The sequence below is a fragment of the Gossypium hirsutum genome, chromosome A09, assembly GCF_007990345.1.
Source record: "Gossypium hirsutum isolate 1008001.06 chromosome A09, Gossypium_hirsutum_v2.1, whole genome shotgun sequence".
Lineage (NCBI taxonomy): Eukaryota > Viridiplantae > Streptophyta > Magnoliopsida > Malvales > Malvaceae > Gossypium > Gossypium hirsutum.
In genome coordinates, this window is record NC_053432.1 from 84864561 (window position 1) to 84879143 (window position 14583).

General features: G+C 28.8%; 1 protein-coding gene across 4 annotated transcripts; it reads right to left on the reverse strand.

Annotated features, from left to right (window-relative positions):
* Positions 1–560: 560 nt before the first annotated feature.
* LOC121206443 (protein LONGIFOLIA 1) lies at positions 561–5718 on the reverse strand. Of its 4 annotated transcripts, XM_041077375.1 has the most exons (7): positions 5404–5679; positions 5242–5315; positions 4863–5039; positions 4347–4417; positions 2225–4255; positions 1989–2139; positions 561–1572 (listed from the first exon to the last, which is right to left on the reverse strand). In XM_041077375.1, the coding sequence occupies exons 3-7, from the start codon at positions 5008–5010 to the stop codon at positions 758–760; spliced, it is 3216 nt and encodes a 1071-aa protein (XP_040933309.1). In that variant the 5' UTR covers positions 5011–5039; positions 5242–5315; positions 5404–5679; the 3' UTR covers positions 561–757. The 4 variants fall into 4 exon arrangements, with proteins under 4 accessions (XP_040933309.1, XP_040933308.1, XP_040933310.1 ...); XM_041077374.1 differs by lacking the exon at positions 5242–5315 and having other exon boundaries at positions 5404–5718; XM_041077376.1 differs by having other exon boundaries at positions 4863–5315; positions 5404–5678.
* Between the last annotated feature and the right edge of the window lie 8865 nt (positions 5719–14583).

A 14583-nucleotide genomic window follows, 5' to 3' on the forward strand; every position in this document is an offset into this window, starting at 1 on the left:
AAAAAAATTTAGTGTTCAACATTTATACATTGTATAATTTGGTAATTGTACGATTTTAGTTTTTTTTTTGTGAAATTTTTATTTAAAAAGCTCGAAAGACAATTTATCGGCTAAATTTGAAACATACCAAAATTCAAGATCATAATTTTGATCTTTTCTCATGATATGTCAGTTATCTATCATTGGACTAATTTTTTTAAAAAATACACCAACATTGAGGGTAAATTTTTATAAAATTAAGATTAAATTGATTAAATTGACATGGCGTGTAAATATTGAAAGCTAAATTTGATATAATGTCAACTATAAAAGCTGTCACATTATCTTGTCATTAATCATGTAATAATTGGTGATCAAAAAAGAAAAAATTAAATAATTAAGTGATCATTTTGAAAATTTTCATAATTGAGTGACAAAAAAAGAAAATTACTAATATTGGAGTGACTACTACGTAGTTGACCCCTTTTTTTTCTTACAAAGAATAAAAAGAAAACACTTGCTTAAAACATGATGAGCTTATATATAAAAGATGTCGTATATATTTTTTTCTTACATACATATGTATAAACGTAAAGTGTCATAATCTGAGAAAATGTAACATTTTTATGATGTAACAAAGGACTGCAGTTCTTAATCTTATCCATGAAATTATTAAGCTTTCATGCAAAAATTCAAAAAATAAAATAAAATCAGAACAGATGAAGAACTCAATGGTGAATGAAAAAGAAAATAACCAGACATTTTTTGCAAACGGTTTTTACTTGGAAAATAAATGACGTCTCCTTCGTTGTTGTTGTTGTTGCTGCTGCTTGGCTCGTAAGGTAACCCCTTCACCGATCACGATCTCATTGACTAAATCCTTAAAGACCAACCTTTCAACATCGAGAACCATCCCAGATATCTCACCATTGAAATTTGTCCAGCTTTCAGATCTACGTGTTACATCTTCCCACAATATGTTTTTCAGACCATCCTCTTCCTCCATGTTGTTGTCTGATTCCTTCGGTTGAAGTTGCTCTATCTCCATGCATAGTTCCTTTAGAAGCTTTTGTGCATTGAGGGTCTTCGTTGTGAGCTTTCCAGGATTTAACCGAGGCTCTGGAGAAGCTCCAACTTGAGCTAACTTTCCAACAAGAATCTCATTAACAGAATCAAATATAAGCTTCCGATGCAGCTTCTCGTGATCCGGTTTTGATAGCAAAGAGCTTGCTTTGGTTTGTTCCAAAACTAAGAATAGTTCTGGGTTGATAGGATGGCCTGATGGATGGAGTTGAAATGTTGTCAAGCCAGAACTGAGGTCTCTTAGTAGAAGGCCAGAGGCTAATAATATCTCAGAAATGTATCGATGATCTGGATTCGTATTCTCACAAAGTGATGCAATGTAATCTGTACTAGCTTCATCATGAGTGGAGTTTAGTCTTCGAAGTTTTTGGACCAAATGCTCGATCTTCTGAAGTTTCTTGCGATTAATCTCCGAGACAAGACCAGACCCCGTGTTGTCTAATAAGCAGTTATCTGCGGGGTCCCATTGCTCTTCTTTGCGACCGTCATTGAAAACTTCTGCAATATCACCTGATATGATGGATATTCAAGTGAGTTGAGGGAAGTTTTGGTTTATAACTGGTACAAGACTCAAAATCTAACCAAATTATATCAATGGCCTTGGTTTATACATCCCGAAACAAATTTGATTTCTCGAATATAACCTAGAGACACAAGATTTTGCATCGGAAAATACCGGTATTATGTGGTTGGGAAGTAGGTATGAATGCTTAAAAGTTACTCGGGATCGCTCCATTACAACAATAGCAATGGTGGCAATTGCAATGAAAGATGACATAAATTTCATAGCCTAAGAAATATATGTGCAATGTGAATTGTAAATTTTGTAGAAAAGGTTACCGGGATAAGAAAAAACGGTTGCGTCTTCGTTTAACTCGGAATGGTTTATTTCGAAATTAAGTATCTTAGAAAGCAGTAAGCATTACCTTCTGGGGCATTCAAAATCTGCCTTACTGGAGATGGCGCATCATCTCGATATATTGAGGTGTCAAGAACGGAAACTGGACTAGGTTGTTCCGGAGTAACCATAGCAAGTTCTGCCACTGATCCATCCTCGCCCAGTCTTGATGTTGATTTCTGACAAAAACCGAACACGACATAATAAGATAACTGCAAAGAACAGTTGGATGAATGGTCAAGACTGAAGAATAATATCACCTACTTTCTGCATTATGCCCGAAACTGAGTACTTGGTTGCATTCATGGATGGACTTTGAATACAATTGGTCTCGATAGATTGTTCACGACTGGTGACTTCTGTATCTAACTTCGACTCCAAGGTAAGATTGCTGTCTGATTGCAAAGAAATCTCATCTCCTTGGTGACTCGAAGTCCATGATTCAGAACTTACCTGACTCAATTGGTCGTCACATTGCTGCGTGTTGTGAGATTTTGACCTACGTTTACCGCTAGGGGAGCCTGACTCCAATGGATGCCTGTTGGATTGCCTTCGAAGTTTGCTTGGATCAGATGGTGGAGTGGGTGGACGAGATCGTCGGTCCAACTCAAGCTTCTTTTGCTGCAGTCTCGGGCTCACAGATCCTCCTGAACTCTTTACTGAACTTGCAGTGCTTTCTTTTGGAGGTTTCGTTGAAGACTGTATGGTTCTGAGATTCCTATTACTAGCTCTCTTATTAGTAGAGCCAGCAACGGAAGTGCTTTGACTGTTTCGAGAAGTATGATCTCTAGCCATTCGACTACTTATCGAACCTCGTTTATTATCTACAGATGACCCATTCTGAATCTTCGGGAGACTTGAGATGTCATCTATGGGAACTACAGTTGAAGCATGCATACTACCTTGCTCAACAAGTTTTGCTGGTTTCATGATCACAATAGGTGATTCATATGTTCCAATAGAATCCGAACCCCGTTGGCTTCGCTGACCTCTCGGATGCTGACCGGGGCTCGTGCATTTCGGTTCATAGTCTCTTTGAGACACCAAGTTCGCAGCTTGTTCTTCTTTCCCGGTGTCAAGTAGTCCCTTTGCTTGCATCGCTTCAAGTATCTGTTTAAGAGCTCTGAGATCCTTTCCTGAGTGTCTAAACTCGAGATCTTTCAATCTTTTCTCGATCTCACTATAAACCGAAGGGGAACAATTCGGAGGCTTGGGTGGAATCTTTACATGTTTAAGAGGTTGTTTCTGAGTACCTCGACTTCCATCCGCATGTCTCCATGGTGCTGGCTCGATAGGGAGCCTTGAACTCGAAATAGGCTTCATGATCATATCGGGATTTTTCCACCGCGGTGATGTTGGGTCTTTTAATGAGCTTCTTGTTCCGTTAGAAGTTCGGGTTGGCCGGTTCAGATTGTTTGTTCTTAGTGGCTGCAAGAAAGGATTGTTATCTTCAAATGTGCAGGTATTCATTACGCCCGAGGAATGATCCGGCAGTGGTTCCAAGCCCATCAGCTTGGCTACTATATTTGCAGGGCGTGACTGGGATCCCGGCGATTGCGGTGGAATGTTCGAGTTGCCACTATTATGAAAACTTTTAGTAAGGTCCTTCGAACCCTTCATTGACCATTCTCTACTATCCAAAGAAAGTCTCGATTGCTCTTTAAGCTTCGGTGTCGATTTGAAGGTGTCTTGTGATTCAAATGATAAACGACTAATCTCCCTTCCGTCGTAAGAAAATCGAGGTGTGTCCCTTGACGTCAAATTCCACAAGCCGTTTACTTCACATGATGATCTTTGAAGTTGTCTAGCTTCGTTATTGTAGTACCAAGGTGCTTCCTGAAGTTTAGCAAGAACTCTAAGAGACTCCTTAAGATCAGCGGATGACATGTTTTTCTTTCCATTAGTCCTGACACCGTAAGACCCATCCACCGATTTCGGAACCTGAAATGGCCTTGGAGAATCTCTATGTTTCACAGTACTGCCCAATATGTCCTCTCTTGTTGTCTTTTTAACCAATAGTCCTCTAGCTTCTCGGTACATCGAGTCCTTGACCACATCTCGAAGATCAGGGCATTGTGACCCTAAATGTGGAGAAGTACTCGGTTGGTTCATCATTGCATCCCTAGACGGAGTTTCGGGAAAAACCATTCTGTCAAAGGATGAGGCCTCTTGCTGAGCTATCTTGTTACAATCAAGTGATGACATGGAAGATGAACATGATGATGAAAACGAGGCTCGTGAAGACTCCGTGGAGATTCTTTGTTTCTCATTCACAGTTCTGTCTATATTCATTTCCTGGAAACCGAAAGACCATAAAGCACAGATTTCAGCAACAATTGAAGCAATGTAGTGACCACAAACACAGAGCAAATTTCCAGGAATGTACCGTTGATACGGGTAGATGGTACAGATTATTCGAGTCACCTTCTAGGACTCCATTGTTTGTCCTGGAATTTTCTGTAAACGAGTGAAAAGATTAGCTTGTTCTTTAGACTGCACTCACAAAAGAACAAGATTGTACTCGAAATGGAAAATGGAAACTATGATTCGAGAAAATTAAGGAACCAGAAACTCCAATTCTAACATCTACATAAAACTCTTACAATAACAGTTTCAGACAACAACATAAGTTCCAACAGTTTGAATTGAATTCCACCTACATTCATCAGTTTACAGATAGACAGCAGTTGAAAATCAATACAATCCATTGGAGCATAGTTCTCTCGGTATGTAGTGATACACGAATGTACATTGATCATAAAGTACATTCATAATTTTTTTTCCATTAAAACATACAACCTAACATTAAATTCAGACAGGAACATAACAGAGATGATATTAATGCTCACAGATGAAATCATTTAATTTTCGAAAGGCATCGACATGAAAAATATGCATGTACCTGCAGCAGGAAGTTTCCGATGGCTCAGGCGCTTTGCCGTTATCATATGGTGACGGTCAAAGATCTGAAAAATCCCGGTCATGCACCCGATTTGCTTCTGTAAATCCGGGTTTTCATCGGCCAAGGAATGAAGCAACTTTGCAGCCATCTTTAATTCTCCCTTTCAACTAATCGAACCTTATAAAAAAAAAACTCCTATAATTCTCATCAACCTTTTTTCAAACACTTGAATTGCAATAATCTTTTTTACTCTTTCCCCATTAATGTTCTATCAGATGCCTAACCAAAACTCATTAATTCACACTTCACGTGTCCAAATTTCAGACACAGATTATAGTTTAATCCCAAAAAAAAACACTGTACACACAAAGTTCCTTACAAGTTTATTGACTTTGCCAAGAAAATCCTCCAAAGCTCACTCAAACCTTTTTTTTTATCAGCAACCAAACAAAACTGAAAGGAACAGAGAAAAAATAAAAAGGAAACTTACACATGAAACTATATATCTCTAATGAATATATAATATATAAAAAAAAAGTACCTTATGGAAACTTCACAGACAATGGCTTGTGTGTGGTATCTTATAATACAACCAAAAAGAAAAGAAGGGACCCCAAATACCCCATTTGCACAAATATATACACACACAATAAAATCCAATAGTTTGTATAGCAATACTACAGTTTCATCTGTAAGAAAACTAAAAATTAATGTACAGAAACTGTAAAAAGGAATATATCCTCAGATCCAAGAAGGATAAATAAAATTTAACATATATATAAAAAATGTGTGCCTATGACAAACCCAGAAGTGATAGGAAGGTTTGTTATTATGCCACCATGTCAATATCACATTCTGGTCAATCATACCCAATTAAAAAATGCATATATATATATTCCTTTTTGTGTGTGTGTGAGGTCAGAGAAGAAGAAGTAGACCATACCAAAACCATTATTAAAAAATAAAGTTTTTATCTTAAAATAAAAGATAATGTGCTTAAGTTTTTCAGCTAAATTATAATTTACAAACCTATTATACTATTAATAAGTTTATGTTAACTTTAAGAAATTATAAAATGATTATTAAACTATTTAAAAGTTCTCATTTAAATTACTGAACTATTAAAATTGTTGTTATATGATTTTATCTGTATACACTATTAGATAAATAGTTGCATAACTAGAAGTAGTTTGGGTTTGCTATTCTATCATCGTCATCTCTTTGTTAAAGATTATGTGCATATTGATGAAGTACGAATGAAAGATATATTTTTTGGTAAAGATTCTATTACATACCACTTGAATCAATCAAAAGTTCTTTTTTTTCTCTTCTATTTTATAGTTTAGTTTTTTTTTATAGAATAACTTTAAACGTTATGAATCTAAGAACTAAAATCTGAAAGTTTCTTTTTTTTATCTTTAACACTAATCATCAAGTTAATTTAGATTTAAAATATGTTTTTTTACTCATCGATAGGTGTACTAATTATCAAATCGTTCAATGATCATTTTTTAATTTTTTGAAGTTAAATAATCAAAATATATACTTATTAATAATTTAATGATGTTAAGTTGTAGTTTACTTTTTGTTTTTTGTTAATATAAAGTTAATTGAAGATTAACAATATTAGAAAAAAATAATAAAAACTGAAATTTAATATCATATTTATATGATATAAATAAAGGGGGATTGAAGATGTGATTGCTTGTGGGGGGATTAAATGTAGGGTCTTACAATACACAGCCATGTGAGAAGGGCATGTGAGTGGGTCTAGACCTGTCTCTGTGCATTGCCATGTGATTCTGTCAGGATACATATATAAAAAAATAAAGAAATTCAAACCAAATGAAAACGAAGGGATAGATTGGGATGGCAGCGGCATTTCTTTGGGATAAACTCAACATTCAGTCTTTGAATTTTGTTAACTTTTCTCATTTTAGTCCCTAAATTTTAGTATTTTTTTTAAATTTTATATGGTCTTTTAAAAATTAAAAAAGAGCATTTTAATAAATATATGGAGTGGATTTTACTTAAATTCATGCAACCTAATTAACTTGATAATTGGACATTCTAGTTTGAAATGTGTTTTTCTTTTTCATGTAATAAAATCCAAGTTGCATAAGTGGAATTAGGCAAACCAATACATATTTTATGTTCTAGAAAATAGGAAAAGAATAACATGATCTTTTGGACATTCTTGTATTGTCTTTTGCATCTTTGCCAACTCAAAAACAATCATAACAAAAGAGAAAAAAATTTAAATTTTAAACAAAAAAAATCACTTTAAACGAGATTTTTTTGTTTATTTTTAATTCGTGTTAGATAATTTTTAATATATATATAATTATTTCGTATACAATTTATTTTTATATATCTTCTCATATTTAATAGCTTTAAGTCGAGTTAAAGCTCAAATTTAATATATATTTATATTTATTTAATTCTCTCAATTAATGTATTTATTGTTTGTGTTAATTAATATTTTCTTTAAACATTTAAAATTGAAGTAGTTGTACCATAAAATAAAATAAAAAATCCAATAACATAAGGTGGCAACATCACCATACATGGAGGCCATTATGTCCTACAATTTTTTTTAATATAAAGTTTTATTCAATATTGTTGTTTTTTTTTCCAATAACGAACATCAATTAGACAAATTAAATAAAGTAATCAATTATACATACATGTATCCATACATATAGTGGCAGAATCTGATATTGGTTGGGAGATCGAAATTAAATTATATATTTTTACGATAATAAAAATGTAATTTTATCATTTTAATAGCACAAATCTTTATAATTTAAAAAAGTTAAGTTAATTTTTTTATTTTTAAAAAAGGCTAAAATATAATTTTTAGAGAATCATAGCCCTGATGTCCGCTAAGTTCCACCACTGCATACATACATACGCAAAAAGTCTTTTAAGTATTGGGAAATTTCATGAGGGGAAATGTATTATTTACTAATTATCTTATAAACTTTTAGCTATTTAATTTGTTCATATTAAATACGATTTAAATAATTTTTTCCTTAATTTAAATTCATTATATATTTAAAATATTTTATTTAAATAATTACAAAACAATAATATCAATAATTATATAAATTTCAAATCAATTTAAATTAAAATTTATAAAAATAAATAAATTTGAATCACGATCTAACTCGGTTCGTAAAATGTTCTATTAATTGCCAAAATCTCATAATGACAAATTTCGAGTAAAAGCTAAATATGAAAATAGTAAACTCCTTAGGCACATTGCTGCTGTGCCCAAAATGTTACTATTTTACTTTTTTTTCTTACCTTTTAATTTTTTGAAAAAATATTGTTAGAATTTTGCGACCAAAATCTCGTTTGATTTAGTCTAAAAAAATCTCGTTTGATTTAGTCTAAAAAGTTTAAGGTAGAACTCACTTGTTAAAGAAATAAAATAGAGAGGCAAATTTGATGATTTGTGGAGGCGAAGGTTCGAGGCCGTAACCCACCACAGATCCTCATCCACCACTAATCTCGACCTGCTCCATGGTACGGACCTTGCCGCACAAGTTGAATCCGTATATAACTATATTTCTTTTATTATTATTAGACATTGATTAAAAAAAAGGGGCCGTTTAACCCTTAAAAACTATGCATAGCCAAAAATCTTTTATATTCTTGTTTTTCAACATTATTTCCTCTACTTGTGGTTTTTCTCGATAAGAGCTTTTCATGTGAAATCTTCGTGTTCTTATTTTTCTTTTTCATTTATTTGCAATCATTCCTACTGCCACTATCGACGTATAGTATAACAAACATTTTTTTCAAAAAAAAAATAAAAGATTAAAAAAATAAGTCAACATTTTTTATTTTAATATTTTCTCTTTTAATTTTCAAATTAATTTTAAAAAATTCATTAAATTAATTGCAAATTTTCAATAACCAAAAATCATCATAACATCAATATTAATAATGAAAAATATTTTATATTTTTATATTTATTTAAATAAAAATATTTCTTATTATTTACTTAATCCACCCTATTTATTTCCTGGATTATCACAAATTTATCCATCTTATCTCAACCAAAATCATCAGTTCTACAAATAACCAAACAAATTTGGAATCAAAACCTTCAAATTTATCAATCAATAATAATTTGATAAGGTTTTTTTTTAATTGGTGCTTATAGCCCTAATTAAGGATGATAATATATAATTAGTATTTTTTTTACATTTAATGAATTAAAACAAAAGTGTAATTATATAAATTTTTTTTTCTTTGACATCATCTTAATCAATGTCATTAACATTCTCTTTGTATAAATGTCATTCATACAATATATATATATATAAGAATAATGAGTTTATAGTACAATAATTGAGTGGACTAAAAAATAAAGATCTCTCATGTTATAGGCCAAAAAAATTAAAGGATATATATATATTTGTTAAGGTCCATTGTTACTTTTAATCCTTGATAAAGTTTTGAAAATGACATGAGGTTGTGGATTTTATCTTAGGTTTGCAACTAAAGTGACTTTTTATTGGAAAAATTATATTACTTCTTTTATTAATAATAAAAAATGAAAATATATTTATTTTAAATTTTTATTATTAAATAGTAATTTAGCTCAAAAATATTTAAATTACAAATCATTTTATTAAAAAAAACCATCTAGATAGATATATTTTATTAAATGTATAATGATGAATTTAGTCCTCGACGTTTATATCTTTTTTTTATCAAATTGACCAATTTTTTTAGATAAATGTAACCTTCATTATTTTAAAAAGAGTCAAATCGTTTTTTTAATGAAAATGTAGACTAAAACATTGTTTTATTAACCATGTTGGTGTAACAATTAGTCCACATATATTTCATCCTAATATGACACTATTTATATTATATGCCACAATAATAAACAATTTTAAATTATAAAAATATTTTTAAAATTAAAAATAAAAAAAGTTCATAAAAAAATAAAATAAAAAATAAAGTATATGTGGACTACCATATTTAAAAATTTAACGTTTTAATTAGTTTTTCGTTAAAAATACAATAATTTGACACTTTTGATAAGTTGATGATCAATTACAATTATTTTTAAAATGTTGAAGGTCAAATTTAACTTAAAAAATAAAGAAAAAAATAAAATAAAATAAATATTAAAAGTTAAATTTATCAGATTCTTAGATTAATATAGTAAATACCATAATTTCATCCTAATGAATTACTTAAAAAAGGTATGAAATTTACACCAAAAAAAAAGTATGAAATAATTACTTAAAAATACAGCTTCTTCTTTTTTTTTTTATCCATCTTTTCAACCATTCAACATTTTGTTGTTTTACATGTCATCAAGATTCTATAATCACACGATGTGTGAGGAGTTGATTTTATTATTTTATTCTTTCCCTTTTCAATTATAAGTATAGTAGAAGTCTTTGTATTATGATGGTTAATTGTATTTTGTCCTTTTTAATAAAAAAAGTAAATTAATTATTATATGTTAGATTAAAAAGTAAATTGGTCACTTTTATTATCAAATGTTAAAGTAGTTAATGGAGTAACCAAATAGAGACACTTGACATGTCACATATAACTCATGTTAATATATAGAGACCAATTCAAGCAAAATAGATAAAATTTTTAGTAGACAATGAAATGAATGGAATTTTTGACGTAAATAGAATAATTCAAGCAATCAAATAATAGATATGTCATCATTTAACAATAGAAATTAATGGAATTTTTAATAAAAAGACCATTTTAGTCTTTGATCTAATGTGCAAGACTAATTTATCCACTTTTTGAGTAAATAGAACAAAATATAATTTAATATCTTAATATAAAGATATCGATAATACTTTTTCCAAAGGTTAAACACAAAACAATGCCTATGTCAACTAATTATCAAATTACCATCAATAATCGATAAGATTTAATGGGCTTTTTAATAACTGTATGAAAGGCCCAATTTATGAGTTATTAATGTGGGGCCCAAATTAGAGGGTTGGTGTGGGATAATGAGATTTGTGATTATTTTAAGCAAAGATAGTTTAGTTAACTACTCACTTTAAAACAGGTTACAAGGCACGTGGAAGATGGAACCTACTCTTTTGCTAAATGTAGCAAATATCTCTCCCTATATATTATTTTGAAGAGGTGGAGATTTTATTATAAAATTTTAAGGGGTTAAAATTATTATTTTTTAGGTTAATTAAATAATTTATTATTATCAGGGGTTAAGATTATGGGGCCAAAATCTCTTCGTGCCTCTAACTTTTTCCCTATTTATAAAGTAAAGGATGATGGTGATTGCATAAACAAATCTAGGATAAGTAAGGGTAGGAGGGAATTGAGAAATCTTCGAGGGAATGAAAATTTTTTGAGATATTAAAATATAAATTTATAATGTATTATTTTTTTATTTGATTGTTTTTAAAATTTATTTTTAAGGTTAAAAGTGTAATTTTATTATAAATTAATTTTTAATTTAATTATTTAGTAGTGATTTATATGACAATTTTTTCATTCGAGGGGAAGTCAAACCTCTACTTGCCCTCTCAAATTCGTCTTTGAGTGTCAAACTTAGCTTATAAAAATTAATCGAGTTTTAAGAAAAAGAACATTCAAAATCAGTGGTGGAGCCAGGGGAGCTGACAACAGTCCCGGTCCCCCTAAAATGGAAAAATTTTCATTTATTTTTTTTATAATTTACAAAATTTTAAATTAGTAATAGTAAAATTATCCTCTGGCCCTCAAAAAATAATAATAATTTTATTTAATCCTTTAAAAATTATAAAGACATAGACTATTAAAATGATAAAATTATATTTTTACGATAATAAAAATATATAATTTAATTTTGGCCACCCAAAAATTTCTCTAGCTCTGCTGCTGTTTCAAATATTACCACTTATTTCATTTTTTTACTATATCCTTAAATACATTTTCATGTAAATTTAGTTATAAAATAAACAAATATTAATAGAAAAAATTAAAAAAATTTATTTTGTCAAGAAACATTTGACCCAATGACAACAGCAAGATGTTGTAGACATGAGAAGTTAACTTCAATCCCAAACAATAAGACAAGAAAAGGAAATCTCTTAAAAAACACAATAAGATGAGTAGTGGTGGACTGCGGCCCAATCTTTTTTTAACCCAAAAACAAATTATTATTTATAAATTATTTAAATATCAAATGAATTGTTTTTATGGTAACATATTTTCATAATTAAATTAAATAGAATTTTACCATAATAATTTTAAACTTTATTTCGATTACCGAAAGAAAAAAAAAATCCTACTTGCTGCCCGGGCCTTTTTTGAAGCAATTTACAATTCAGGCTAATTTGACAATCTGAATTATTTTTTTAATTTTAATTTTTAAAATAATTAAATATAAAAAAATTTAATTTTATATTATTTTCCATAATAAAAATGAAGTTTCACGTTTTTCTCCAATGAAACTAGACTATATCCATCTAAATAGTTTTGGAGAATAGATTTTCAATAATTTTCGATGGCGACCTTTAAGACACCTTTTTGCCTAACTTTTACAACTTTCACGACAAATAAGTCGGTTGAATAAAAAAGGGCGGTTAAGAACATGGGTTAATTTACGATTTGATTTATTAAGTATACTCATTTTTTATTTTTGTATTTTTTTAAATATAAAAAGACATTATGAAACTACGTTTCATGAAATAAATGAGGGATACAAGATTTTTTCTCTTTATCTGGTTTAAGAAATTCTAATGTGTCGATTGGAAGGGTCTCAACTATCTGTAAATTCTGCCTATGAATGTATCTTAAAATCTATTAACTTTCTTGGGACAAAATACGGTGTATCCTTCCAATTAGAGCAGAGTTTGAAATCTTCGAAAGACTTAATTCTATGTATAACTTTAACTATCTCAAAGTTGTCCGATTGAATAACCACATTGTTGTAACCTCTTTGTTGGATGAGTTTTAGGCCATCCAGAATGTCCCAAAGTTTTGCATAAAAAATCAAGCAATTCCCTAAGAATTTGTTATATCCAAGAATCCAACCTCCATTCTCATCGTACATCACTCCCCCAACGGCTACACTCCTTGATCTCACTTGAACAGTACCATCAGTGTTAAGAAAGGTTCAACCCCCTGTTACTTGAACATCACTTTCCAATTTGATACATTAAGTATGCTTTCGTTATGATAGCTAATTACAAAATGTCACATGACGGTTTTATGTAAAAACAAATATATATTTTATGAAATGTATATACACATTAAAAAATATGAAAAATATAAATAAATATATAAAGCATTCATAAAAAATATATAATCTAGAAAAATATAAATTATAAAAATAAAATTTTAAAAAATAAGATAATTGAAAAAGAAATTATTTGAAATTAATAATATTATTACAAAAATGTAAAAAAATGTAAAAATATTTTAAGAAAATTTTAAAATTTATTTTTTTTATAAAATTCTAAAAAGATATTTAAATTTCAAGTTAATTGAAATAATAACAATTTTTATGTTATTTTGACTTTTTAAAATTGATAATTATATATATTTTAGAATTTTATAAAAAGTTAATTTTTTTTAAATTTTATATAATATATATAAATTTTTACATTTTTAATCAATATAATATATAATATTAAAAAAATAAAAAGGATATGTGGCATATTCTAATAGCACCACTGGATAGGTCAACGCCCAGTCAATACTTGTCAACATTTGGTTAATGCCGATCTGTGGTTGTTCATCGGCTTATCTAAGTTAATAATGTTTTATAATATTTAAATATTTAATATTATAATTTTTATTTGTTTATTTTTAATTTAAATTTAATATTTTTAATTTAAAAAAATCTAATTGTCACATGATATTTTTTTTATTGGCAAAAAACAAGCCACATGGTACTTTGCCATTGGCCAAAGTGGCCTGGTCGTTACAAAATGAATCAAAAATAGAAGAAATTAATGCTTTAAGTATCAAATTAAGACAAATAAAGGTTTAAATACTAAAATGAGAAAATGAATATATTTCAAGAACTAAATCATGAAACAAACCTAAAATAAGATAATAATAAAAAAGCTTATAAAAACTGATTTCCTATGCATTTTATTTTTTAGAAAACTACTTGTAATCCATAATTCTTTTATATTAAGTAAGCATAAAATATCTAAATAATAAAAAATATATATATTTTTTCTTTTGAACAATTAAATTAATTAAAATGAAAATGAAAAATTCAATATCAATTTATTACTATCGAGGCTTATCATTTTCTATGTCAACCGGCAATATTGTGACTCTAACTTTTTTTTTATTATTTGCCTTTAATATTTAATATTTAAATAAAATATTTTTTATTGGATCATTAAAATTTTAATGACTTTGACACATCAACTCGTATAGTAATTCACGTGCATCTTATAAAAATTGTTTAAATATTCAAACAATTAAAAAAAAGTAAAAATAATTTAAAAATTTATCCATATTCATAATGAAGTAAACATATACTCATATTAATGTCATTAAAATTTTAATAGTTCTCTCAAATAAAAATAATTTGACAAAAGTTTAAAGTTTTAGGGTATATATGATAAAAAAATATATATTACAATATATTACAATTTAACATTAAGGATTAAATTTAAGGATTAGGAATTTAACATGATAAAAATAGATGAATATTAAGGATTAAATTTAACATTATACATATTTTAAATAT